Source organism: Pleurodeles waltl, chromosome 9, assembly GCF_031143425.1.
Source record: "Pleurodeles waltl isolate 20211129_DDA chromosome 9, aPleWal1.hap1.20221129, whole genome shotgun sequence".
Lineage (NCBI taxonomy): Eukaryota > Metazoa > Chordata > Amphibia > Caudata > Salamandridae > Pleurodeles > Pleurodeles waltl.
In genome coordinates this window covers 389,674,541-389,700,992 of record NC_090448.1, presented here as the reverse complement: position 1 = coordinate 389,700,992, position 26,452 = coordinate 389,674,541, and the positions used below count along the sequence as shown (strand labels likewise).

The 26,452-nt window shown below is 49.6% G+C and overlaps 1 protein-coding gene across 2 annotated transcripts in view; it reads right to left on the bottom strand.

The window, feature by feature from the left end:
* Positions 1 to 26,452, bottom strand: part of MTA2 (metastasis associated 1 family member 2) — a 524,852-nt gene that overhangs the window by 333,064 nt on the left and 165,336 nt on the right. For both annotated transcript variants that reach the window (XM_069207047.1, XM_069207046.1), the window contains exons 10-12: positions 9,199 to 9,273; positions 8,704 to 8,762; positions 7,531 to 7,628 (exon numbers count right to left, since the gene is read on the bottom strand). In XM_069207047.1, coding sequence (XP_069063148.1) covers positions 7,531 to 7,628; positions 8,704 to 8,762; positions 9,199 to 9,273 — 232 coding nt within the window. The remainder of the gene's footprint in view (positions 1 to 7,530; positions 7,629 to 8,703; positions 8,763 to 9,198; positions 9,274 to 26,452) is intronic.

The window sequence follows — 26,452 nt, the reverse complement described above, 5'->3', positions numbered from 1 at the left end:
AGGCACAAAGAGGGTGTACCCACCCTCAGGGCTAGTAGCCATTGGCTACTAACCCCCCAGACCTAAACACGCCCTTAAATTTAGTATTTAAGGGCTACCCTGAACCCTAGAAAATTTGATTCCTGCAACTACAAGAAGAAGGACTGCCTAGCTGAAAACCCCTGCAGCGGAAGACCAGAAGACGACAACTGCCTTGGCTCCAGAAACTCACCGGCCTGTCTCCTGCCTTCCAAAGATCCTGCTCCAGCGACGCCTTCCAAAGGGACCAGCGACCTCGACATCCTCTGAGGACTGCCCCTGCTTCGAAAAGACAAGAAACTCCCGAGGACAGCGGACCTGCTCCAAGAAAAGCTGCAACTTAGTTTCCAGCAGCTTTGAAAGAACCCTGCAAGCTCCCCGCAAGAAGCGTGAGACTTGCAACACTGCACCCGGCGACCCCGACGCGGCTGGTGGCGATCCAACACCTCAGGAGGGACCCCAGGACTACTCTGATACTGTGAGTACCAAAACCTGTCCCCCCTGAGCCCCCACAGCGCCGCCTGCAGAGGGAATCCCGAGGCTTCCCCTGACCGCGACTCTTTGAACCTAAAGTCCCGACGCCTGGGAGAGACCCTGCACCCGCAGCCCCCAGGACCTGACGGACCGGACTTTCACTGGAGAAGTGACCCCCAGGAGTCCCTCTCCCTTGCCCAAGTGGAGGTTTCCCCGAGGAATCCCCCCCTTGCCTGCCTGCAGCGCTGAAGAGATCCCGAGATCTCTCATAGACTAACATTGAAAACCCGACGCTTGTTTCTACACTGCACCCGGCCGCCCCCGCGCTGCTGAGGGTGAAATTTCTGTGTGGACTTGTGTCCCCCCCGGTGCCCTACAAAACCCCCCTGGTCTGCCCTCCGAAGACGCGGGTACTTACCTGCAAGCAGACCGGAACCGGGGCACCCCCTTCTCTCCATTCTAGCCTATGCGTTTTGGGCACCACTTTGAACTCTGCACCTGACCGGCCCTGAGCTGCTGGTGTGGTGACTTTGGGGTTGCCCTGAACCCCCAACGGTGGGCTACCTTGGACCAAGAACTAAGCCCTGTAAGTGTCTTACTTACCTGGTTAACCTAACAAATACTTACCTCCCCTAGGAACTGTGAAAATTGCACTAAGTGTCCACTTTTAAAACAGCTATTTGTGAATAACTTGAAAAGTATACATGCAATTTTGATGATTTGAAGTTCCTAAAGTACTTACCTGCAATACCTTTCGAATGAGATATTACATGTAGAATTTGAACCTGTAGTTCTTAAAAATAAACTAAGAAAAGATATTTTTCTATACAAAACCTATTGGCTGGATTTGTCTCTGAGTGTGTGTACCTCATTTATTGTCTATGTGTATGTACAACAAATGCTTAACACTACTCCTTGGATAAGCCTACTGCTCGACCACACTACCACAAAATAGAGCATTAGTATTATCTATTTTTACCACTATTTTACCTCTAAGGGGAACCCTTGGACTCTGTGCATGCTATTCCTTACTTTGAAATAGCACATACAGAGCCAACTTCCTACAGTAATCTCGTAAGAAAATAAGTGCATCGTCTGCGTATAGTGACACTATGCGGTATGTGTGGTCGTCTCGGATGCCCCACGCAGGGGCTGCCGCACGTAGATGAGCTGCTAAGGGTTCTATTGCGAGGGCGAATAAAAGCGGGGATAATGGACAGCCCTGTCTGGTTCCTCTCTCTATTTTAAATGGTTGCGAAATCGTGTCGCCCGTTTTAACTCTTGCTGATGGGTTAGTGTAAAGTACCCCTATCCATCTAATGAATGTTCTGCCGAAACCCATACGGCGCAATGTTTCCATCAGAAAGGGCCAACCAAGCGTATCGAATGCTTTTTCTATGTCCAGTGAGACTGCCACTTGAGCATAGTCGTCCGTTTGTGAGTTCGCCATTAGGCGCAGTAAGTTTCGGATATTACTAAACGTGCTCCGGCCAGGTATGAATCCAGCCTGGTCATGATGTATCAGGTCCGGCATACATGGGAGCAAGCGGTTGGCTAGCAGTTTGCAGAGTAGCTTGCAGTCTGTGTTCAGTAGTGATAGTGGTCTGTATGAACGTACATCCAGAGGGTCTCTCCCCGGTTTAGGTAGCACTGCTATCAGTGCTTCACGGCATGTGTCCGGTAGTTGTCCACACTCTAGCGCCTCAGTCAGCATCTCTAGGTATGGGGTTAGTGTTTGAGTCTGGAACATGCTATAGTATTCAATAGGCAGTCCATCGTTGCCTGGTGCCTTGCCATATGGCAGCTGTTTTAGGGCCTGCTGTATCTCACTAATATCGATAGGTCTTTCCAGGTTTGCGACCTGATCGACCGTTAGATGATTCAGCTCAATGTCAATAAAAAATTCATTCAGTGGTGTTTCAGGTGGAGAAAGGGGAGCTTTGTATAGCGTGCTGTAATACTCCTTGAAGGCTAGGTTGATATCGGCCTGGGCATTTACTATTAGTCCTGTTTCTAAACGGATAGCTCCTATGGGGGATTTCCGGCCTCCGTTGTGTATGAGCCATGACAATAATTTACCCGATCTGTCTCCTTCAGCGTGATTGCGAGCTATGTAGTGGCGATAATCGAACAGACCTAGTCTTCTGTCAGCATCGTGCCATTGTGAGCGCTTCCCAGCTAGTTCGGTTTGTGTAATCTCGCCCCTGGCGAAGTAATTCTCGAAAGAATGTACTTCCTTTTCTAAATTGCTAAGCTCGCGTACTAGTGTTTGACGTGCACCGACTGTTGCTGATATGCATGTTCCTCGAATTACTGCCTTGTGTGCGTCCCATTCTGTTGATCTAGAACACGTTGTCCCCTTGTTTTGGGTGAAGTAAGAGGATATGTGTGTGGCTAATTCTCGAAACGGAGGGTCTTGCAGCAATCGGGTCTGGAGGCGCCAAGTTGGGATGCATGCGCGCGGACTACCCCATCTGATATGAACGATGAGAGGGGAGTGATCTGATATTACCCTGGCGGTGAAATCGGCGCTTGTGATCCTGTTGGTAATGTCTTGGGAAGTGAGGATAAGGTCTATGCGAGTGTGGAGGAGGTGTACTGGGGAATAGTAGGAGTATTCGCGATCGTGGGGGTGTATGTGCCTCCAGGTGTCTGTGAGACGGCGGTCTGCCATCCATTGACGCAGCATCTGCGAATTTTTAATTGTTGGGGAGGCTGCTATGGGGGGGTGTGATCTGTCCGTGTCTATATGTGGAACGCAGTTCATATCCCCACCCCAGATGCATGTAGAGGGGAGGTCATTTGAGAAGTGTGAGATCGTTTTGTATAGGAATTCACTTTGTCCCACGTTCGGGACGTAGAGTCCGTTCAGTGTTACTGGTTCCCCGTCTAAGCGGCCTGTTAAATGTATGTACCTGCCCTCTATGTCAGTGACGCTGCGCTGTATGGTGTACGGGACCCCTGGGGCTATCCATATCAGAACCCCTCTTGCAAATGTTGAATTTCCCGAACCGTAGATCTGTCCTCCCCACCTCCTTTCCAACCAGGGGATATCAGCAGGGGTGATGTGCGTTTCTTGGAGAATGGCTATATGGATGTGGTGACGTTTTAGGTGTGCGTGTATCCTATTGCGCTTACTTATGCCCGCCATTCCCTTAATATTCCACGTCATTATGTTGTACGTTGGTACCTTATTTGTCATGTTAAGTTAGGTTGTTGCACATCTGTGTTTGTGTACAGTGGGGCCGACCCCGTGACGCGACCAGAGCCTTCCGGTAGACTAGTATGCGCTTCCCGCCCACGAATCCCCCCCGCCATCCGCCCCCGCCCCCCATCCCCCCCAGGCCTACAAAATAACATTTTCAAAAGAAAATAATAAAAGTGAGAGAGAAAGAAATAACAGGCAAAAGGATATTTCGGGTAAAGCCCGGAGGTAAACATAGTGGCACAACTGGTGCCTAAACTGCAAACTGCGAAATTAAGTTCCATTCGGGAGTGACTTGGGTGTCGGAGAGCGTGGTTTTGGTATAGCCGGGCGGGTAACGACCCGATTCCAGGATAATTTTGTCCCTGCACGGTCCAAGTTGTAAGTTCGTCCGCTTGATGACCCCGTTAGTCCCCGTCAAGGAAGCAGGCAGCCAGATCCCAACCCAGGGAAACCACCAAGCCCCGCTCCAGGCCGCAGGAGGGTGGGAGGTCGCGTGTCCCTCTGCCAGACTCGCGTTGGTGGCACAGATCGTGTTCACTCCTGAGGCCTAGAGATCATCCGCAACGCGCGGAGTAAGATCAGGGCCGGCCAGAAGGAAGGAGGAGGAGGATGCACTGGATTCCCCACCTGGGGAACCGCTGTCTGTAGCATCTGTGTCGCTACGGGTTTTGGATTGTGGTCGGGTGAAGGAGCTAGTCTCCCGTAATATTTGAGCTTGCTCTGATTCCATTTGCGATTTCGTTGGGCGCAATGTAGTCTTGCTTTGTCTTTTTTTTCTCCTGGTGCTGGGAGTTATCCAGTCCTCGGTTGTTGTCCTTTCCGTTGGTGGGCTGATCAAACCTTTAGCGTGAATCCATGTCCATGCATCCTCTGGGGTAGGGAACATGAGCGTTTTCTCGTCTATGGTGATACACAGGCGGGCTGGAAACATAAGAGAGTAAGTAATGTTATTTTGTCGCAAGATTTGTTTAATCTTTAAAAAAGTTGCTCTTCTACGTTGTACTTCCAGTGTATAGTCCGGGTATGCAGATATGTTACTATTTTCCAAGCTGATTTGACTGGAAGATCTGAAGTGTTGAAGAACAGAATCTCTGTCTCTGTGGTTGAGAAATCTGGCTATCATGGGTCGAGGTGGTGCTCCAGGCCGCGGAGGTCTGCCCGGCATGCGGTGGGCTCTCTCTATCATTGGTGATTTTGTGGCATCCTGTATTTTCATTATTTCTTTCAGCCAGTTTTCTAGGAAATCCTCGGCTTTGGGTAGTTCCAATCGTTCTGGGATGCCAGTGAATCTGATATTGTTACGTCTTGAGCGCCCCTCTGCCTCTTCAACTCGGCGTTGTAGCTGCGCCAGCTCAGTTTCCATTTGTTTAAATTTGCTTTTCATGTCTGACATCTCCGGTTGAACAGTTTTTAGCGACAGTTCAGCATTATGCATTCTATCAGATAGTTTACGATGATCAGCTCGGAGTAGGGAGACCTCCAGCACTGCGGCATCAATTTTCCCTTCTAGCGAGGTTTTGGTTTCCATGATTGCCTGCATAATTTTATCAAATTACTGAGAGTGTGTGCGTAGCGTCTCGTTCAGTTGAAGCAACGTTGCATTTTGCATGTCCGGGTGGCCCACGGAGGGGAGGGTTTCTCCCTCCGCAGAGGTCCCTGTTTTGGAGTGCTTAGGTTTAACCATTGTGCCCAAGGAGCTAGGCCGTAAGAAATCAGCGATGTGTCCTGGGGGGCAAAGCAGGGGCCCCGAACGCCAAAGTGGGTGATTTTAGCGTATTCAGTAGTCCAAGGCGTGGTAGCGTATTTTTAGGGATGTTAGGAGTTAGTATGTTTACTTATTGTCTGAGGGCCGCTTGCTGCTATATCTTCATCCCGTTCCACGTCGCCCGGCAGAGAGCTGTCTGCCTCGATCCTGGGACAGGTGCGATGGGTTTTCCACTTGTGTGCTTGTGGCTTGGTATTTTGGTGGCCCAGCGTGGTTGCTTTATATGTTTTTAAATTTATTATATACCTGCGCTCACAAGCTACGTTCTTCGATTTCTTTATTTTCTTCCTGTTTTTTTTTTTTTCCCACTTTAATTTATTGGTTCCCTTTTTTTATTTTTTTATTTTTTTTTAATCTTCCTTTCCGCTCCTCCGCCTCTTCTTTTTATCCCCTGTGTTGGGTCTGGGCTGGTGCTTGAAGGACGTTAGCCCAGTGCGCTGTTATTTCTTTTTCCTGTGCAGGAGGGGAGGCGGCCGCCCGCGAGTCTTCCCCGCCGGTCCGGTCCACGCCACCAGAGGAGGGCCCAGAAGGCACGCCGGGGCCCCGGCTCCACCCGAGCACGCGCTCGCCGGCCGCCACCCTAGATCAAGGGTGGAGCGTCACGGTATGCCAAATGCCCGGACCTGGCGCCGGCACGTCCGAGGCACGGCCCCGCGGGGAGACACGGCCCAAAGCGCCCGCCGCAGCCTCACCGCACAATGCGGTTACCAGCCCCAGGCAGGGGGGGTCACTGAGAATTGTCCGGGGTGCTAGATCATAGCAGGGGGGGCTCGCTCACAGCCGCGTGCCCCCCCCGAGCTTCTTGTTGCTCCGGCAGAACGCGGGCAAGCCGGAAGCCGCGGCGTTCCCGGGGCCGCACCCCAGCCGACAGGCCCACCTCCAGAGCCCACCACAGTCCGGGCCCACTAGTCCCCGACCCCCCGGCGATCCCACGGGGAGGCCGAGCGGGGCAACCTCGCCTTCGCGCACCCGCCTCGCCGACCGCGAGCGGGGCGTCCCGCCGACCGCGAGCGGGCCGCCTCACCTCCCGATCCAAGGCTCCAGGCGCGCCTCGTTCCTTCGGATCCTGCAATCGATTACGGGGCCATCCGCAGCTGTTACTGTTTTCTTGGGGGCTGCCGCCGGCACGAAGGGGGAAGCCTCACCATATTAGCGCCGACCAGGGACCGGGGACCAGGATACTCGGCAAGAAGGAGGGACGCGAGCGGAGCTCTTTGCTCAAGCGTCCGCTCCGGCCGCCATCTTGGCCACGCCCCCGAGAGGGTAGCTCCTTAAAGCAATGTGTAGGTTATACGGGATGCTTTGGTAAAGAAGGAGCAGATGATTATCTGGTTAGTTATACTATTAAGGACTAGTTTGAAGCAGGCACTGCCTAGATCCCCGACCAATGGCAGTAGCTCTTTTCCCCCCTATCAGAGGATCTTCAACTCACTCCAGGAAAATAACTCAAAATTAAGTCAGTGGGAGTCCAGGTGAAAAGATGATCACTAAAGGGACAAAAGGCTCTTTAAAAGAACATTATCATTTCTGTTTAGTTCCTTTCATACTTTCCTAACACTGAACAACACTCTGTTTTGGTTTACTGCATGCACGTAAATCAGTTTCCTGCCCAGTAATCTGAATATGTGTATGCCGCCACTCTTCAGAATTTTTATATAGAACTACTGGGGAGGACCCGAGCAGCTTGATTTTTTTTGGCAAGTGCTAACCCCTAATTGAGATTCATTATGCAGCCATGAGCAGGTCTCATGCACCAGGGGATATTTAAACTTCAGGAAAAACTGCACTAACCGGGGGATGCTTATAATAAACAAAAAGAAAAAATGTTTATGTCTTTGCAGAGTCTTAAAAACTCCAAGCACTTTATGCAATTGTCCACTGATCTGTAGGAGCTATTTCCTCAGTAATATTTTTTGTTACTGATCTACTTTGGATATCTTTTTTCAAAGGTTTCTTCACTACAATTCAGACTTGTGGTGGGTAATGTGCGCAACAGACATAACTTAAGGCCCATGCACAGATTCCACGATCAGCCCTGCAACCCACCACTGACACCTGTACTTACTGTGACAGCTTTCGCAGGTCAGTCCCTTCTGGAATCCAGTTCCGTTAAGACCTGGCTTTGAGCCTGCCGAAATGATCTGATTTGGATTGGGTTTTGTGCTGTAGGTGAAAAAGAAAAGTCTAGCAGTTTGGTATGCAGGGCCAGGCGTTGCAAGGTTCTTATGTACAAAAGCTAATGGTACCACCTCCCTCTACAAAAGACCAACAAATGCATCTGGCAACACAATTAAAAATATTAAGCCGGCAACCTCGCCAGCAAGAATTTCCAGCACTAATGTTATAAAAAAAATTAAAAACAATTCACAAAACAATAAGGTAAGTCAACAACTAATGGTTCATGGATGGTAAACGTTTAGTAGCACACAAACAGGTTTTTTATGGAAAAAAAAAAGAAATTAAATCTAGTAAATTACAGTTTTGAAAAATGGCAGAAACTTGAAATTATCCAAACAGAATAGGGTTAATACGCAAGCAGGAAATCAAAATGAAAAGTACAGAAAAAGGGCAATACCCTAAAAGAAAATGATTTACTGAAACTGAAGGGCTTTTCTTTTGGTGAGGGAAGGTCTAGCTGTAAGGTTTGTTTTTGTGCACAAAAGAGGCCCAGGAATTGCTCCTGGTAAATGGTGGTGCTTCCAATGTAATTTGAATAATCCATACAAATTTGCAGGCCAGAGACTGCGCATAAACTTTACGTTCAGATTCTCAAGGAAAAGGTGCATGCCTACAATGCTTTAAGGGAACAGATTATTGCAACCATTCCATACAGAAGCGATCAATCATTTAATGATTTAAAACAAAGGTGAGGAGAGTGAGGATACATACAGACATCTAAAATGACATTATAACACCTTAAGAACATGTCTGCTACCGCGCAATGCCTCTGTGCAAGACTAAAGCCAACATGGGTACCGGCCAGCTCAACTGGGCAGCCAGGAGTGCCCTAAAAAGTTACTCGTCTCAAACATGCTTTAAGCTTTTGGGCAAGTAAAACCATTACATAGAATATAAAAGAAGATGTAGGAAGGCATGACAGGAGCAATAAGAGGTTGAATTCACAGTGGAGAACATAGTTGAGGTAAGCCAGGTAGCAAATCAAATAATTATTGCATGGAGATAAACTGGGTGGGATCAACCCAAAACCACGGTCACACTTTGGGAAATAAATACTCACTAGGTTGGAATGTAAACCTGCTTTAATTTGCTGTCAGCTTCAGCTGCCTTCAACCGTTTCTGCAAAAAGAAAAAAGCATCAGTTACTAACTGGTCTGCTACCCCTGCTCCCCATGTCCCCGACTGACAATTATTAAGCAAGAAATCTGTTTTTATAGGTCTATAGTATGTTCAGCGCCCTTAAAATTTCAGAAAACACTTCACTCATTGCAGATTCAATAAGCATGTATGGGACCCACACTGTGCTTAGTACCACCAGCAGAAACACAGCTGTTAGAAGAAGCAAGGACATGGCACCAAATGCACAAAAGGTGGGAGGAACCTGCAATCACAATGGAGCCTCACTCACACGGAGGAAAATGTTCACATCTGGAAATGAGTGAAAAGTATAAGATATCAAGGAGAAATAAGAACATTCCCTCAAGTCTACCCGCTGGTACCACAAATAAGAGCAGTTTCAATTACAAATGTCACACAGGAGGGTGCTGTTACTCACTTGTTGGATGTAGCGGTCTGTAGTTTTCCACATGTAGTAGAATTGTACAATGCTGGCCAAAGACTTCCAAGGGAGCTGGTAAGACAAGAAAACTGCAATCAGACAGGCACACCCACATGACCGCCGTATTAAAATTGTGGATCTGGAACATCAGCCAACTTATTACATATTTAGGGACATCTAGAGCATCTGACTGAGTGAAACAATAAGGACCATAGGCACATGGTGAAAAATTAAGGACCATAGCACATGTTGTATGTCTCTCCTTACACAAACAGTCCAAGCCCACCAGCCTAGCCTTAGTAGCAGAGTCTCTTTCACTAGTTACAATGATAAAAAATATGCAGACACAAAGCATGTAGATTAGCCGGTTGGTGGCATTAAAGAAGGTATTTAAGAATACAGCATCCCAGACTAACCACACAAAATAAAGAAAAGTTCCCTACCACTAATCAAGTTTTTACAGCTTGATAGCCAGTACAGAATAAAAACCGACGTTAGTGTGGTGTGAGTAAATGGGTGCATTATATGGTGTGGTTGGGCGACCTCACCATGTAATACACTTAGCACACCCTCTCGGATCAGTTAGGTTCGTTTGGTAAACCCTCTGGCTCAGCTCTGGTAAGCTGTGGTTCAGAGCAAGGCTTACACAAAGGAATAAGAGTAAAGCATTTAAAAAGCCCTGAAACAACTGAAGAAATAGACAAGACTCAAGAAATCTGACAATTTATAAAAAAAATTATTATATTTTTAAACAGCACAGCGAAAAAGATCAACTGAAGTGTTCCGGAGACATAGGTTGTATAAGGTATTGTAAATTTGTTTTACTCAACCGCATTCAAGCAATAGGAAATTCACTGAATTCAACGCTTCAAAACTTTTTTAGCAAAATCTGTTTAGTTGTATTGTGGTCTGATATAATTACTTTAGGCTGCCAACTCCAAGAGGGAGCCAGTCCGGAGGACCAGCAATGTCCTCAGAAACAGCCACCTCAATCAGTGAAGCAGTCTTCAGTCAGTTCAAAGTACTTTTATCCTCTGCTGTAGGTTACTAAGGAAGTAGTCCTGATGCAAGGGATACAGGATGCTGGACTGTGAATGCGAACCAGTCAATGGAAGTCTTCCTGTGGCGGCTACTCGGGCCACAGATTGGGTGAGGCAGTCCTGGCCACGGGTTGACATCCCTCAAAATCCTCTCAGTCCTGGGATAGTCCAGGACCCCGGCATTGCTGTTACAGCCAATCGGTCCATGAGCAATAACTCGTCTTCTAGGCACCTGTAGGAAAATGGCTCCCTTTTGCAGTTACCTCCCACTTTTTGCCTGATACTCATGCTGACGTGACTGAGAAGTGTGCTGGGACCCTGCTAACCAGGCCCCAGCACCAGTGTTCTTTCACTAAAAATGTACCATTGTTTCCACAATTGGCACCCCCCTGGAACACAGATAAGTCCCTTGTAAAAGCTACCAGTGGTACCAAGGGCCCTGTGACCAGGGAAGGTCTCTAAGGGCTGCAGCATGTGTTGTGCCACCCTTAGGGACCCCTCACCTAACACATGCACACTGCCATTGCAGATTGTGTGGGCTGGTGAGGAGAAAAAGGCAAAGTCGACATGGCAGCCCCCTCAGGATGCCCTGCACACAAAACACTGCCTGTGGCATAGGTAAGCCACTCCTCTAGCAGGCCTTACAGCCCTAAGGCAGGGTGCACTATACCACAGGTGAGGGCATAGCTGCATGAGCAATATGCCCCTACAGTGTCTAAGTCTATTCTTAGGCTTCGTAAGTACAGTGTGGCCATATATATTAAGTATATGGTCTGGGAGTTTGTCAAACACGAATTCCACAGCTCCATAATGGCTACACTGAATACTGGGAAGTTTGGTATCAACCTTCTCAGAATAATAAACCCACACTGATGCCAGTGTTGGATTTATTACAAAATGCACACAGAGGGCATCTTAGAGATGCCCCCTGTATTTTACCCAATCCTTCAGTGCAGGACTGACTGGTCTGTGCCAACCTGCTGCTGAGAGACGAGTTTCTGACCCCCTGGGGTGAGGGCCTTTGTGCTCTCTGAAGCCAGAAACAAAGCTTGCACTGGGTGGAGATGCTTAACACCTCCCCCCTGCAGGAACTGTAACACCTAGCAGTGAGCCTCAAAGGCTCAAGCTTCGTGTTACAATGCCCCAGGGCACTCCAGCTAGTGGAGATGCCCGTCCCATGGACACAGCCCCCACTTTTGGCAGCAAGTCCTGGGGAGATAATGAGAAAAACAAGGAGGAGTCACCCACCGGTCAGAGCAGCCCCTAAAGTGTCCTGAGCTGAGGTGACCCCTGCCTTTAGAAATCCTCCATCTTGATTTTGGAGGATTCCCCCAATAGGAATAGGGATGTGCCCCCCTCCCCTCAGGGAGGAGGCACAAGGAGGGTGTAGCCACCCTCAAGGACAGTAGCCATTGGATACGCCCTCCGAGACCTAAACACACCCCTAAATTCAGTATTTAGGGGCACCCCAGAACCAAGGAAATCAGATTCCTGCAACCTGAAGAAAGAAGGACTGCTGACCTACAAGCCTGCAGAGAAAGAGGAAGACGACAACTGATCTGGCCCCAGCCCTACTGGCCTGTCTCCAACTTCGAAAACCTGCTCCAGCGACCCATCCGACAGGGACCAGCAACCTCTGAAGCCTCAGAGGACTGCCCTGGACTACAGGACCAAGAAACTCCAGTGAACAGCGGCCCTGTTCAAAACCAGCTACTTCTTTGCAACAAAGAAGCAACTTCCAAAGACTTCACGTTTCCTGCCAGAAGCGTGAGACTCTACACTCTGCACCCGACACACCCAGTTCCACCTGCAGAAAACCAACACCTCCGGGAGGACTCCCCGGCGACTGTGAGCCCGTGAGTAACCAGAGACTACCCCCCTGCGACACCTGCCGAAAGAATCCAGAGGCTCCCCCTGACCGCGACTGCCTGTAACAAGGGACCCGACGCATGGAACCAACACTGCACCCGCAGCCCCCAGGACCTGAAGGAACAAAACTTCGACACAGGAGTGACCCCCAGGCGACCCTCTGCCTTGCCCAGATGGTGGCTGTCCCGAGAAGCCCCCCTGTGCCTGCCTGCATCGCTAGAGTGACCCCCAGGTCCCGCCACTGAAACCCATACAAAACCCGACGCCTGCTTTACACACTGCACCCGGCCGCCCTTCTGCCGCTGAGGGTGTGTTTTGTGTGCCTACTTGTGTTCCCCCCCCAGTGCTCTACAAACCCCCCCACCTCCCCGGTCTGCCCCAGATGACGCAGGTACTTACCTGCTGGCAGACTGGAACCAGAGCACCCCTGTTCTCCATAGGTGCCTATGTATTTTGGGCACCTCTTTGACCTCTGCACCTGACCGGCCCTGAGCTACTGGTGTGGTAACTTTGGGGTTGCCTTGAACCCCCAACGGTGGGCTGCCTATGCCCAGCACTGAGACTTGTAAGTGTTTTACTTACCTCCTAATCTAACCTTTACTTACCTCTCCCAGGAACTGTTGTTTTTTGCACTGTCCACTTTAAAAATAGCTTATTGCCATTTTTACTAAGACTGTACATGATATTGTTTTCATTCAAAGTTCCTAAAGTATCTAAGTGAAGTACATTACATATGAAGAGTTTGATGTAAATCTTGAACCTGTGGTTCTTAAAATAAACTAAGAAAATATATTTTTCAATATAAAACCCTATTGGCCTGGAGTAAGTCTGCGAGTGTGTGTTCCTCATTTATTGACTGTGTACAACAAATGCTTAACACTACCCTCTGATAAGCCTACTGCTCGACCACACTACCACAAAAATAGAGCATTAGAATGATCTACTTTTGCCACTATCTTACCTCTAGAGGGAACCCTTGGACTCTGTGCACACTATTTCTTACTTTGAAATAGTATATACAGAGCCACCTTCCTACAGCGCCCAAGCTGCACTCTTATGAATCTTCCAAGTCTAGCGGACACAACTGAGCGCTGGGTCCTCAGCTCTGTTGCTGCACGGAGTGATTGGGGCAGTGTTATTATAGGCTGCGAACTCGCCCCAGCAGGCTTCTTCAGCTATTGTGGCCCAGTGCTGCGAACAGTAGGTCAGTCAACTGACCCTTAGAGTCCTTTGCTTTGGCGGAGCTCTGGACTGATTTCTCCAAGAGCAGGCACAGTCCCGTCTCCATTACTAGCCAACCAGTTCAGCAGGTGAAGTCCACCCAGGTGCAGCCTCTCTTTGCCAGTTCCTCAGTGCAGCAGAGTTGTCCTTCTTAGAGTCCAGTCAAGATCTGAGTTTGGAGTGCCCTGGGTGCCCTTTTATGTCAAGAAAATGCCTTCAGGGTAGGATGTGGTTGGTAGTCAATGGGCTACCAAGTTCCCGCCCTCCTGAGGGCCACTGCCTGTGAAGTGTGGAATCTGCTATCCCAGGATGCACAATTCTGCCCACTTACAACATAGCAGAACCCCTCTCTTGGCATCCAGAGTTCCCTAACCCAACTGAAAGGTGTGGTTAGCAAGGGGGCTACATGCTCCTGAAAAACGGCTTGGCAACTGGTTTCCCCTGCATTGTTTTAGTGCCAGAATTTGTAACTAGAAAAAAAGAGCAACCCCTCTCCCAAGTGTTACCGATTTGCCCTTCAAAGGCGCCTTCCACTCTCAATTTACTTTTGGGCCAACACCTATGTGGATTTCCTGCAGGAGGGAGGTAACACCTCTCTCCAGTGCAGGCTTCTATTATCTGCTTTCCCAGGAGTCAGTAGCAAATCACCCTAGAAGGGCAGAAAGTTGTCTTGGGGACAGAATTCTTGCACAACCAATAAAGACACAAGACTAAAGACAAAAAAGTGGCGATGTTCAGGTAGTCCAAAATGTAGGAAAATGCCTCTTTTTTAAATGGACACCCTACCTGCTTCTGGTGTGCTCGGTGACCAGTTTCTGCCAGCATGTCACCCAAGACACGATTCCGGTACCCTAGGGTGTGAGCCCTCTCCTCTCAGGAGGCCCAGAACAAACACCTGTCCATGAAGAGTGTGTAACACCCCTTCCCACATGATGAGCTGCTGATTAGCCTGCCTAAGGAGGCAACCATCAAAGGGCTGCTGTGTTTGAAATGCAAATCGGGATCCCTCAAAGCAGAGGAAGCCACCCAGCCCTCCCTCCCCAAATGAAAAGCCGCGCCTGAAGAGGAGAAAAACAGCAGCTGACCTGGTACCAACGGTGCTGGCCAACTGTAGGAAAGTACCCTCTTTCTTGGCATGGTTACCCCCTTTTCTGCTTGTTGTCAGTGTGTTTGACTGTGTTCAGTGGGATCCTTCTAACTAAGACCCCAGTGATTATGCGCTCCCTTCTAACTTGGTAACTTGTACCACTTTATACCCCACTGTAAGGAAATGCCTCCTTGGCATGGTTGCCCCCTGACTTTTTGCCTTTGCTGATGCTATGTTTACAATTGAAAGTGTGCTGAGGCCTGCTAACCAGGCCCCAGCACCAGTGTTCTTTCCCTAACCTGTACTTTTGTATCCACAATTGGCAGACCCTGGCATCCAGATAAGTCCCTTGTAACTGGTACTTCTAGTACCAAGGGCCCTGATGCCAAGGAAGGTCTCTAAGGGCTGCAGCATGTCTTATGCCACCCTGGAGACCTCTCACTCAGCACAGACACACTGCTTGCCAGCTTGTGTGTGCTAGTGAGGACAAAACGAGCTAGTCGACATGGCACTCCCCTCAGGGTGCCATGCCAGCCTCTCACTGCCTATGCAGTATAGGTAAGACACCCCTCTAGCAGGCCTTACAGCCCTAAGGCAGGGTGCACTATACCATAGGTGAGGGTACCAGTGCATGAGCATGGTACCCCTACAGTGTCTAAACAAAACCTTAGACATTGTAAGTGCAGGGTAGCCATAAGAGTATATGGTCTGGGAGTCTGTCAAACACGAACTCCACAGCACCATAATGGCTACACTGAAAACTGGGAAGTTTGGTATCAAACTTCTCAGCACAATAAAAGCACACTGATGCCAGTGTACATTTTATTGTAAAATACACCACAGAGGGCACCTTAGAGGTGCCCCCTGAAACTTAACCGACTGTCTGTGTAGGCTGACTAGTTCTAGCAGCCTGCCACACCAGAGACATGTTGCTGGCCCCATGGGGAGAGTGCCTTTGTCACTCTGAGGCCAGTAACAAAGCCTGCACTGGGTGGAGATGCTAACACCTCCCCCAGGCAGGAGCTGTGACACCTGGCGGTGAGCCTCAAAGGCTCACCCCTTTGTCACAGCCCAGCAGGGCACTCCAGCTTAGTGGAGTTGCCCGCCCCCTCCGGCCACGGCCCCCACTTTTGGCGGCAAGGCTGGAGGGAACAAAGAAAGCAACAAGGAGGAGTCACTGGCCAGTCAGGACAGCCCCTAAGGTGTCCTGAGCTGAGGTGACTCTAACTTTTAGAAATCCTCCATCTTGCAGATGGAGGATTCCCCCAATAGGGTTAGGATTGTGACCCCCTCCCCTTGGGAGGAGGCACAAAGAGGGTGTACCCACCCTCAGGGCTAGTAGCCATTGGCTACTAACCCCCCAGACCTAAACACGCCCTTAAATTTAGTATTTAAGGGCTACCCTGAACCCTAGAAAATTAGATTCCTGCAACTACAAGAAGAAGGACTGCCTAGCTGAAAACCCCTGCAGAGGAAGACCAGAAGACGACAACTGCCTTGGCTCCAGAAACTCACCGGCCTGTCTCCTGCCTTCCAAAGATCCTGCTCCAGCGACGCCTTCCAAAGGGACCAGCGACCTCGACATCCTCTGAGGACTGCCCCTGCTTCGAAAAGACAAGAAACTCCCGAGGACAGCGCACCTGCTCCAAGAAAAGCTGCAACTTTGTTTCCAGCAGCTTTAAAGAACCCTGCAAGCTCCCCGGAAGAAGCGTGAGACTTGCAACACTGCACCCGGCGACCCCGACTCGGCTGGTGGCGATCCAACACCTCAGGAGGGACCCCAGGACTACTCTAAGACTGTGAGTACAAAAACCTGTCCCCCCTGAGCCCCCACAGCGCCGCCTGCAGAGGGAATCCCGAGGCTTCCCCTGACCGCGACTCTTTGAATCCTAAGTCCCGACACCTGGGAGAGACCCTGCACCCGCAGCCCCCAGGACCTGAAGGACCGGACTTTCACTGGAGGAGTGACCCCCAGAAGTCCCTCTCCCTTGACCAAGTGGAGGTTTCCCCGAGGAACCCCCCCCTTGCCTGCCTGCAGCGCTGAAGAGATCCCTAGATCTCCCATTGACTTCCATTACAAACCCGACGCTTGTTTCTACACTGCACCCGGCCGCCCCCGCGCTGCTGAGGGTGAAATTTCTGTGTGGGCTTGTGTCCCCCCCGGTGCCCTACAAAACCCCCCTGGTCTGCCCTCCGAAGACGCGGGTACTTACCTGCAAGCAGACCGGAACCGGGGCACCCCCTTCTCTCCATTCTAGCCTATGTGTTTTGGGCACCACTTTGAACTCTGCACCTGACCGGCCCTGAGCTGCTGGTGTGGTGACTTTGGGGTTGCTCTGAACCCCCAACGGTGGGCTACCTTGGACCAAGAACTAAGCCCTGTAAGTGTCTTACTTACCTGGTTAACCTAACAAATACTTACCTCCCCTAGGAACTGTGAAAATTGCACTAAGTGTCCACTTTTAAAACAGCTATTTGTGAATAACTTGAAAAGTATACATGCAATTTTGATGATTTGAAGTTCCTAAAGTACTTACCTGCAATACCTTTCGAATGAGATATTACATGTAGAATTTGAACCTGTGGTTCTTAAAATAAACTAAGAAAATATATTTTTCTATATAAAAACCTATTGGCTGGATTTGTCTCTGAGTGTGTGTACCTCATTTATTGTCTATGTGTATGTACAACAAATGCTTAACACTACTCCTTGGATAAGCCTACTGCTCGACCACACTACCACAAAATAGAGCATTAGTATTATCTCTTTTTACCACTATTTTACCTCTAAGGGGAACCCTTGGACTCTGTGCATGCTATTCCTTACTTTGAAATAGCACATACAGAGCCAACTTCCTACATTGGTGGATCAGCGGTGGGGTACAAGACTTTGCATTTGCTGGACTACTCAGCCAATACCTGATCACACGACAAATTCCAAAATTGTCATTAGAAATTGATTTTTGCAATTTGAAAAGTTTTCTAAATTCTTAAAAGACCTGCTAGGGCCTTGTGTTAGATCCTGTTTAGCATTTCTTTTAGAGTTTAAAAGTTTGTAAAAGTTTGAAATTAGATTCTAGAAACAGTTTTAGATTCTTTAAAAAGTCTTCCAACTTTTAGCAAAATAATGTCTGATACAGAGATGAATGTGGTGGAACTCGACACCACACCTTACCTCCATCTTAAGATGAGGGAGCTAAGGTCTCTCTGTAATATCAAAAAAATAACCATTGGCTCCAGACCTACCAAAATTCAGCTCCAGGAGCTGTTGGCAGAGTTTGAAAAAGCCAACCCCTCTGATGATGACATCACAGAGGAAGAAATTAGTGACTTGGAGGCCAATATCCCTCCTCCAGTCCTAAATAGGGAGAACAGGACCCCTCAAGTCCTGTCTCCAACGGTGTTAGTCAGAAATAGTGAGTCCCTCACAGGAGGGTCCCACATTTCTGAAATCACTGAGGATGCTCTCAGTGAAGATGACCTCCTGTTAGCCAGGATGGCCAAAAGATTGGCTTTAGAGAGACAGCTCCTAGCCATAGAAAGGGAAAGACAAGAGATGGGCCTAGGACCCATCAATGGTGGCAGCAATATAAATAGGGTCAGAGATTCTCCTGACATGTTAAAAATCCCCAAAGGGATTGTGACTAAATATGAAGATGGTGATGACATCACCAAATGGTTCACAGCTTTTGAGAGGGCTTGTGTAACCAGAAAAGTGAACAGATCTCACTGGGGTGCTCTCCTTTGGGAAATGTTCACTGGAAAGTGTAGGGATAGACTCCTCACACTCTCTGGAAAAGATGCAGAATCTTATGACCTCATGAAGGGTACCCTGATTGAGGGCTTTGGATTCTCCACTGAGGAGTACAGGATTAGGTTCAGGGGGGCTCAAAAATCCTCGAGCCAGACCTGGGTTGACTTTGTTGACTACTCAGTGAAAACACTAGATGGTTGGATTCAAGGCAGTGGTGTAAGTAATTATGATGGGCTGTACAATTTATTTGTGAAAGAACACCTATTGAGTAATTGTTTCAATGATAAACTGCATCAGCATCTGGTAGACCTAGGACCAATTTCTCCCCAAGAATTGGGAAAGAAGGCGGACCATTGGGTCAAGACAAGGGTGTCCAAGACTTCAACAGGGGGTGACCAAAAGAAAGGGGTCACAAAGACTCCCCAGGGGAAGGGTGATGAGACAACCAAAACTAAAAATAGTAAAGAGTCTTCTACAGGCCCCCAAAAACCTGCACAGGAGGGTGGGCCCAGAGCCTCTTCACAAAACAATGGGTACAAGGGTAAAAACTTTGATCCCAAAAAGGCCTGGTGTCATAGCTGTAAACAGCATGGACACCAAACTGGAGACAAGGCCTGTCCCAAGAAAGGTTCCACTCCAAACTCCCATCCAGGTAACACTGGTATGGATAGTCTCCAAGTGGGATCAACAGTGTGCCCAGAGCAAATCAGGGTCCACACTGAAGCTACTCTAGTTTCTGAGGGTGGGGTGGATTTAGCCACACTAGCTGTCTGGCCGCCTAACATGCAAAAATACAGACAGCAACTCTTAATTAATGGGACTAGAATAGAGGGCCTGAGGGATACAGGTGCCAGTGTCACCATGGTGACAGAGAAACTGGTTTCCCCTGGCCAATACCTGACTGGAAAAACTTACACAGTCACCAACGCTGACAATCAGAGAAAAGTACATCCCATGGCAATGGTTACTTTAGAATGGGGAGGGGTCAATGGCCTGAAACAGGTGGTGGTCTCCTCAAATATCCCAGTGGACTGTCTGCTTGGAAATGACCTGGAGTCCTCAGCATGGGCTGAGGTAGAACTAAAAACCCATGCAGCAATGCTGGGTATCCCTGAACTGGTGTGTGTGAAAACAAGAGCACAATGCAAGGCACAGGGTGAACAAGTAGAGCTGGAGTCTGGAAGAATGGCCCAGCCTACCAAGAGGAAAGGAAAGTCAGTTGGGAAACCAACTGCAACACAGCAAAAGAAAGGGAACCTCTCTTCTCAGGAAGAAGTTCTGCCCTCTGAGGGAACTGAGCCTTTGGAGCTTGAACCTTACCAGGTTGAGCTCTTGGGCCCAGGGGGACCCTCAAGGGAGGAGCTGTGTAAGGGACAAGAAACCTGTCCCTCTCTTGAAGGCCTTAGGCAGCAAGCTGCTGAAGAGTCCAAAGGCAAGAAAAATGGAACACATAGGGTCTATTGGGAAGATGGACTCCTGTACACTGAGGCCAGAGACCCCAAACCTGGTGCCACTAGGAGAGTGGTAGTGCCTCAGCTGTTCAGGAAGTTCATCCTAACATTGGCCCATGACATTCCCCTTGCTGGACATTTGGGACAAACCAAGACGTGGGAGAGGTTAGTCAACCACTTCTACTGGCCCAATATGTCCAACATGGTTAAGGAGTTTTGCCTCTCCTGCCCCACCTGTCAAGCCAGTGGTAAGACAGGTGGGCATCCAAAGGCCCCCCTCATTCCACTTCCAGTGGTGGGGGTTCCCTTTGAAAGAGTGGGTGTGGACATAGTTGGTCCACTAGAACCTCCCACAGCCTCAGGAAATATGTATATCCTGGTAGTAGTGGATCATGCTACCAGGTATCCTGAAGCTATTCCCCTTAGGTCGACTACTGCCCCTGCAGTAGCCAAGGCCCTCATTGGTATCTTTACCAGAGTGGGTTTCCCTAAGGAGGTGGTGTCTGACAGAGGTACCAACTTCATGTCAGCATACCTAAAGCACATGTGGAATGAGTGTGGAGTGACTTATAAATTCACTACACCATACCATCCACAAACTAATGGCTTGGTTGAGAGATTCAACAAGACATTAAAAGGCATGATCATGGGGCTCCCAGAAAAACTCAAAAGGCGATGGGATGTCCTCTTGCCATGTCTGCTTTTCGCTTACAGAGAGGTGCCACAGAAGGGAGTAGGATTCTCACCCTTTGAACTTCTGTTTGGTCATCCCGTAAGGGGACCACTTGCCCTTGTTAAAGAAGGCTGGGAGAGACCTCTCCATGAGCCTAAACAGGACATAGTGGACTATGTACTTGGCCTTCGCTCTAGAATGGCAGAGTACATGGAAAAGGCAACCAAAAACCTTGAGGCCAGCCAACAGCTCCAGAAGTTTTGGTATGACCAAAAGGCTGCACTGGTTGAGTTCCAACCAGGGCAGAAAGTCTGGGTTCTGGAGCCTGTGGCTCCCAGGGCACTCCAGGACAAATGGAGTGGCCCTTACCCAGTGCTAGAAAGGAAGAGTCAGGTCACCTACCTGGTGGACCTGGGCACAAGCAGGAGCCCCAAGAGGGTGATCCATGTGAACCGCCTTAAGCTCTTCCATGACAGGGCTGATGTGAATCTGTTGATGGTAACAGATGAGGATCAGGAGGCAGAGAGTGAACCTCTCCCTGATCTTCTGTCAACAGACCCGAAAGATGGCACAGTAGATGGAGTGATCTACTCAGACACCCTCTCTGGCCAACAGCAAGCTGATTGTAGGAGAGTCCTACAACAGTTTCCTGAACTCTTCTTCTTAACCCCTGGTCAGACACACCTGTGTACCCATGATGTGGACACAGGAGACAGCATGCCTGTCAAAAACAAAATCTTTAGACAGTCTGACCATGTTAAGGAAAGCATCAAGGTGGAAGTCCACAAGATGCTGGAATTGGGAGTAATTGAGCGCTCTGACAGCCCCTGGGCTAGCCCAGTGGTCTTAGTCCCCAAACCTCACACCAAAGATGGAAAGAAAGAGATGAGGTTTTGTGTGGACTACAGAGGGCTCAATTCTGTCACCAAGACAGATGCTCATCCAATTCCTAGAGCTGATGAGCTCATAGACAAATTAGGTGCTGCCAAATTCTTAAGTACCTTTGACTTGACAGCAGGGTACTGGCAAATAAAAATGGCACCTGGAGCGAAAGAGAAAACAGCATTCTCCACACCTGATGGGCATTATCAGTTTACTGTTATGCCCTTTGGTTTAAAGAATGCCCCTGCCACCTTCCAAAGGTTGGTGAATCAAGTCCTTGCTGGCTTGGAGTCCTTTAGCACAGCTTATCTTGATGATATTGCTGTCTTTAGCTCCACCTGGCAGGATCACCTGGTCCACCTGAAGATGGTTTTGAAGGCTCTGCAATCTGCAGGCCTCTCGATCAAGGCATCCAAATGCCAGATAGGGCAGGGAACTGTGGTTTACTTGGGCCACCTTGTAGGTGGAGGCCAAGTTCAGCCACTCCAACCCAAGATCCAGACTATTCTGGACTGGGTAGCTCCAAAAACCCAGACTCAAGTCAGGGCATTCCTTGGCTTGACTGGGTATTACAGGAGGTTTGTGAAGGGATATGGATCCATTGTGACAGCCCTCACTGAACTCACCTCCAAGAAAATGCCCAAGAAAGTGAACTGGACTGTGGAATGCCAACAGGCCTTTGACACCCTGAAACAAGCAATGTGCTCAGCACCAGTTCTAAAAGCTCCAGATTATTCTAAGCAGTTCATTGTGCAGACTGATGCCTCTGAACATGGGATAGGGGCAGTTTTGTCCCAAACAAATGATGATGGCCTTGACCAGCCTGTTGCTTTCATTAGCAGGAGGTTACTCCCCAGGGAGCAGCGTTGGAGTGCCATTGAGAGGGAGGCCTTTGCTGTGGTTTGGTCCCTGAAGAAGCTGAGACCATACCTCTTTGGGACTCACTTCCTAGTTCAAACTGACCACAGACCTCTCAAATGGCTGATGCAAATGAAAGGTGAAAATCCTAAACTGTTGAGGTGGTCCATCTCCCTACAGGGAATGGACTTTATAGTGGAACACAGACCTGGGACTGCCCATGCCAATGCAGATGGCCTTTCCAGGTTCTTCCACTTAGAAAATGAAGACTCTCTTGGGAAAGGTTAGTCTCATCCTCTTTCGTTTGGGGGGGGGTTGTGTAAGGAAATGCCTCCTTGGCATGGTTGCCCCCTGACTTTTTGCCTTTGCTGATGCTATGTTTACAATTGAAAGTGTGCTGAGGCCTGCTAACCAGGCCCCAGCACCAGTGTTCTTTCCCTAACCTGTACTTTTGTATCCACAATTGGCAGACCCTGGCATCCAGATAAGTCCCTTGTAACTGGTACTTCTAGTACCAAGGGCCCTGATGCCAAGGAAGGTCTCTAAGGGCTGCAGCATGTCTTATGCCACCCTGGAGACCTCTCACTCAGCACAGACACACTGCTTGCCAGCTTGTGTGTGCTAGTGAGGACAAAACGAGCTAGTCGACATGGCACTCCCCTCAGGGTGCCATGCCAGCCTCTCACTGCCTATGCAGTATAGGTAAGACACCCCTCTAGCAGGCCTTACAGCCCTAAGGCAGGGTGCACTATACCATAGGTGAGGGTACCAGTGCATGAGCATGGTACCCCTACAGTGTCTAAACAAAACCTTAGACATTGTAAGTGCAGGGTAGCCATAAGAGTATATGGTCTGGGAGTCTGTCAAACACGAACTCCACAGCACCATAATGGCTACACTGAAAACTGGGAAGTTTGGTATCAAACTTCTCAGCACAATAAAAGCACACTGATGCCAGTGTACATTTTATTGTAAAATACACCACAGAGGGCACCTTAGAGGTGCCCCCTGAAACTTAACCGACTGTCTGTGTAGGCTGACTAGTTCTAGCAGCCTGCCACACCAGAGACATGTTGCTGGCCCCATGGGGAGAGTGCCTTTGTCACTCTGAGGCCAGTAACAAAGCCTGCACTGGGTGGAGATGCTAACACCTCCCCCAGGCAGGAGCTGTGACACCTGGCGGTGAGCCTCAAAGGCTCACCCCTTTGTCACAGCCCAGCAGGGCACTCCAGCTTAGTGGAGTTGCCCGCCCCCTCCGGCCACGGCCCCCACTTTTGGCGGCAAGGCTGGAGGGAACAAAGAAAGCAACAAGGAGGAGTCACTGGCCAGTCAGGACAGCCCCTAAGGTGTCCTGAGCTGAAGTGACTAACTTTTAGAAATCCTCCATCTTGCAGATGGAGGATTCCCCCAATAGGGTTAGGCTTGTGACCCCCTCCCCTTGGGAGGAGGCACAAAGAGGGTGTACCCACCCTCAGGGCTAGTAGCCATTGGCTACTAACCCCCCAGACCTAAACACGCCCTTAAATTTAGTATTTAAGGGCTACCCTGAACCCTAGAAAATTAGATTCCTGCAACTACAAGAAGAAGGACTGCCTAGCTGAAAACCCCTGCAGAGGAAGACCAGAAGACGACAACTGCCTTGGCTCCAGAAACTCACCGGCCTGTCTCCTGCCTTCCAAAGATCCTGCTCCAGCGACGCCTTCCAAAGGGACCAGCGACCTCGACATCCTCTGAGGACTGCCCCTGCTTCGAAAAGACAAGAAACTCCCGAGGACAGCGGACCTGCTCCAAGAAAAGCTGCAACTTTGTTTCCAGCAGCTTTAAAGAACCCTGCAAGCTCCCCGCAAGAAGCGTGAGACTTGCAACACTGCACCCGGCGACCCCGACTCGGCTGGTGGCGATCCAACACCTCAGGAGGGACCCCAGGACTACTCTAAGACTGTGAGTACAAAAACCTGTCCCCCCTGAGCCCCCACAGCGCCGCCTGCAGAGGGAATCCCGAGGCTTCCCCTGACCGCGACTCTTTGAATCCTAAGTCCCGACACCTGGGAGAGACCCTGCACCCGCAGCCCCCAGGACCTGAAGGACCGGACTTTCACTGGAGGAGTGACCCCCAGGAGTCCCTCTCCCTTGACCAAGTGGAGGTTTCCCCGAGGAACCCCCCCTTGCCTGCCTGCAGCGCTGAAGAGATCCCTAGATCTCCCATTGACTTCCATTACAAACCCGACGCTTGTTTCTACACTGCACCCGGCCGCCCCCGCGCTGCTGAGGGTGAAATTTCTGTGTGGGCTTGTGTCCCCCCCCGGTGCCCTACAAAACCCCCCTGGTCTGCCCTCCGAAGACGCGGGTACTTACCTGCAAGCAGACCGGAACCGGGGCACCCCCTTCTCTCCATTCTAGCCTATGTGTTTTGGGCACCACTTTGAACTCTGCACCTGACCGGCCCTGAGCTGCTGGTGTGGTGACTTTGGGGTTGCTCTGAACCCCCAAAGGTGGGCTACCTTGGACCAAGAACTAAGCCCTGTAAGTGTCTTACTTACCTGGTTAACCTAACAAATACTTACCTCCCCTAGGAACTGTGAAAATTGCACTAAGTGTCCACTTTTAAAACAGCTATTTGTGAATAACTTGAAAAGTATACATGCAATTTTGATGATTTGAAGTTCCTAAAGTACTTACCTGCAATACCTTTCGAATGAGATATTACATGTAGAATTTGAACCTGTGGTTCTTAAAATAAACTAAGAAAATATATTTTTCTATATAAAAACCTATTGGCTGGATTTGTCTCTGAGTGTGTGTACCTCATTTATTGTCTATGTGTATGTACAACAAATGCTTAACACTACTCCTTGGATAAGCCTACTGCTCGACCACACTACCACAAAATAGAGCATTAGTATTATCTCTTTTTACCACTATTTTACCTCTAAGGGGAACCCTTGGACTCTGTGCATGCTATTCCTTACTTTGAAATAGCACATACAGAGCCAACTTCCTACACCCACATTTGGCATACTGCTGCCCCTATGTAAGTCCATGTATATGGTACCCAGGGCATTGGGGTACCAGGGGATTCCCCCATGGGCTGCAGCATGTATTATGCCACCCATGGGGAGCTCATGCAAAGTGTTCTGTAGGCCTGCCATTGCAGTCTGTGTGAAAGGGTGCGTGCACCCATTTCACTACTGGTCATTGCACCAGGTCACTAAGTCACCCCTATGGCAGGCCCTCCTAGCCCAGAGAGCAAGCACCCGAGTGAGAGGGCACCCCTGCACTCCCTTGCGGGTGGGTCCCTAGATTCAGCAAGCAAGACTTCACCATTACTGCCCTACATCAACTCCTTCTGCTCCTGGCCACCGGAACAGCTGCTGGACATCAAAGGAACCAAACAAACCTGCAACTCCTGAGACGACCTCGCCTTGCAACATCATTTCTTTGGCTCCTTCCAGTAATTGCAACATTTCCCTGGCTGTGCATGTTCTGGGTTTGGCAAGACTTCAGCTGCACCAAAGAAGTAAGAAGTAATCTCCCTTGGAGTGAAGGAGTCACTTCCCTGCATCCGCAGGCACCTAAGGCATCGACGTCCGGCTGCTGGAATTTGCTCTCAAAAGTACTGCGTGGATCCTCCAACACAGGTGGTGGTCCTCTTGGGAGACAGTGAGCCCTTGCCTCTCCTTGCAGGGCAGTACCCCTGTGCAGTGACTCTTGCATCAACCAAGGCTTGATGACTCCTGCTCCAAGGGATCTTCAGGCTCCAAATAGCCCCAGCCACTAGCATTTCATCCTCGCAAGGATAGTCTCTCCTCTGCTGCTCTAGCGACGTGGGGACTCCTCTCCAGGTGTGCTGACTGGACCTCACTGCAATTTACTGTGCCTGCTACATGGGCCTCACTGCAATTTACTGTGCCTGCGGGTTGCTTGTGGGGGCTCAGACCCCCACCCCCCGCCCGGACCTTCCTGGTCCTCCTCTTTGCAACAAATCCTCTTCTGTCCAGATTTGCATTTGCCAAGGCTTGTTGGTGGTCCTCCTTCCCACTGACCATCTGCGACCCGGTGTCCAGTGTGGGACATCATCTGCACAACTATAAGGACCTCCCTGCAGCTCCTGGGCTCCACGGCTGATCATCTTCCCTCGTCAACCCAGATCTTCAACCACAGAAGGGTTAGTGGTGGCTTCCTGGACACTCCTGCATGGACTGGACTGTTGCTTTCTCTTGCAGGTCCCCTTCTTTTGGAATCCACAACTGGGTTCCACCGGACTGGTCCTGGTCTTGCAATCTTCCTTATCTAAGTCCCCTTGTTAGTCTTTGGGAAGACCAGTTAACCTTCCTCTGCTCTCCTGGGGGGGGGGGATGGGGGGGTGTCACTTAGGTACTCACCTCTTGGGGTCCGAAGTTCTCCCAGCTCCCGTCT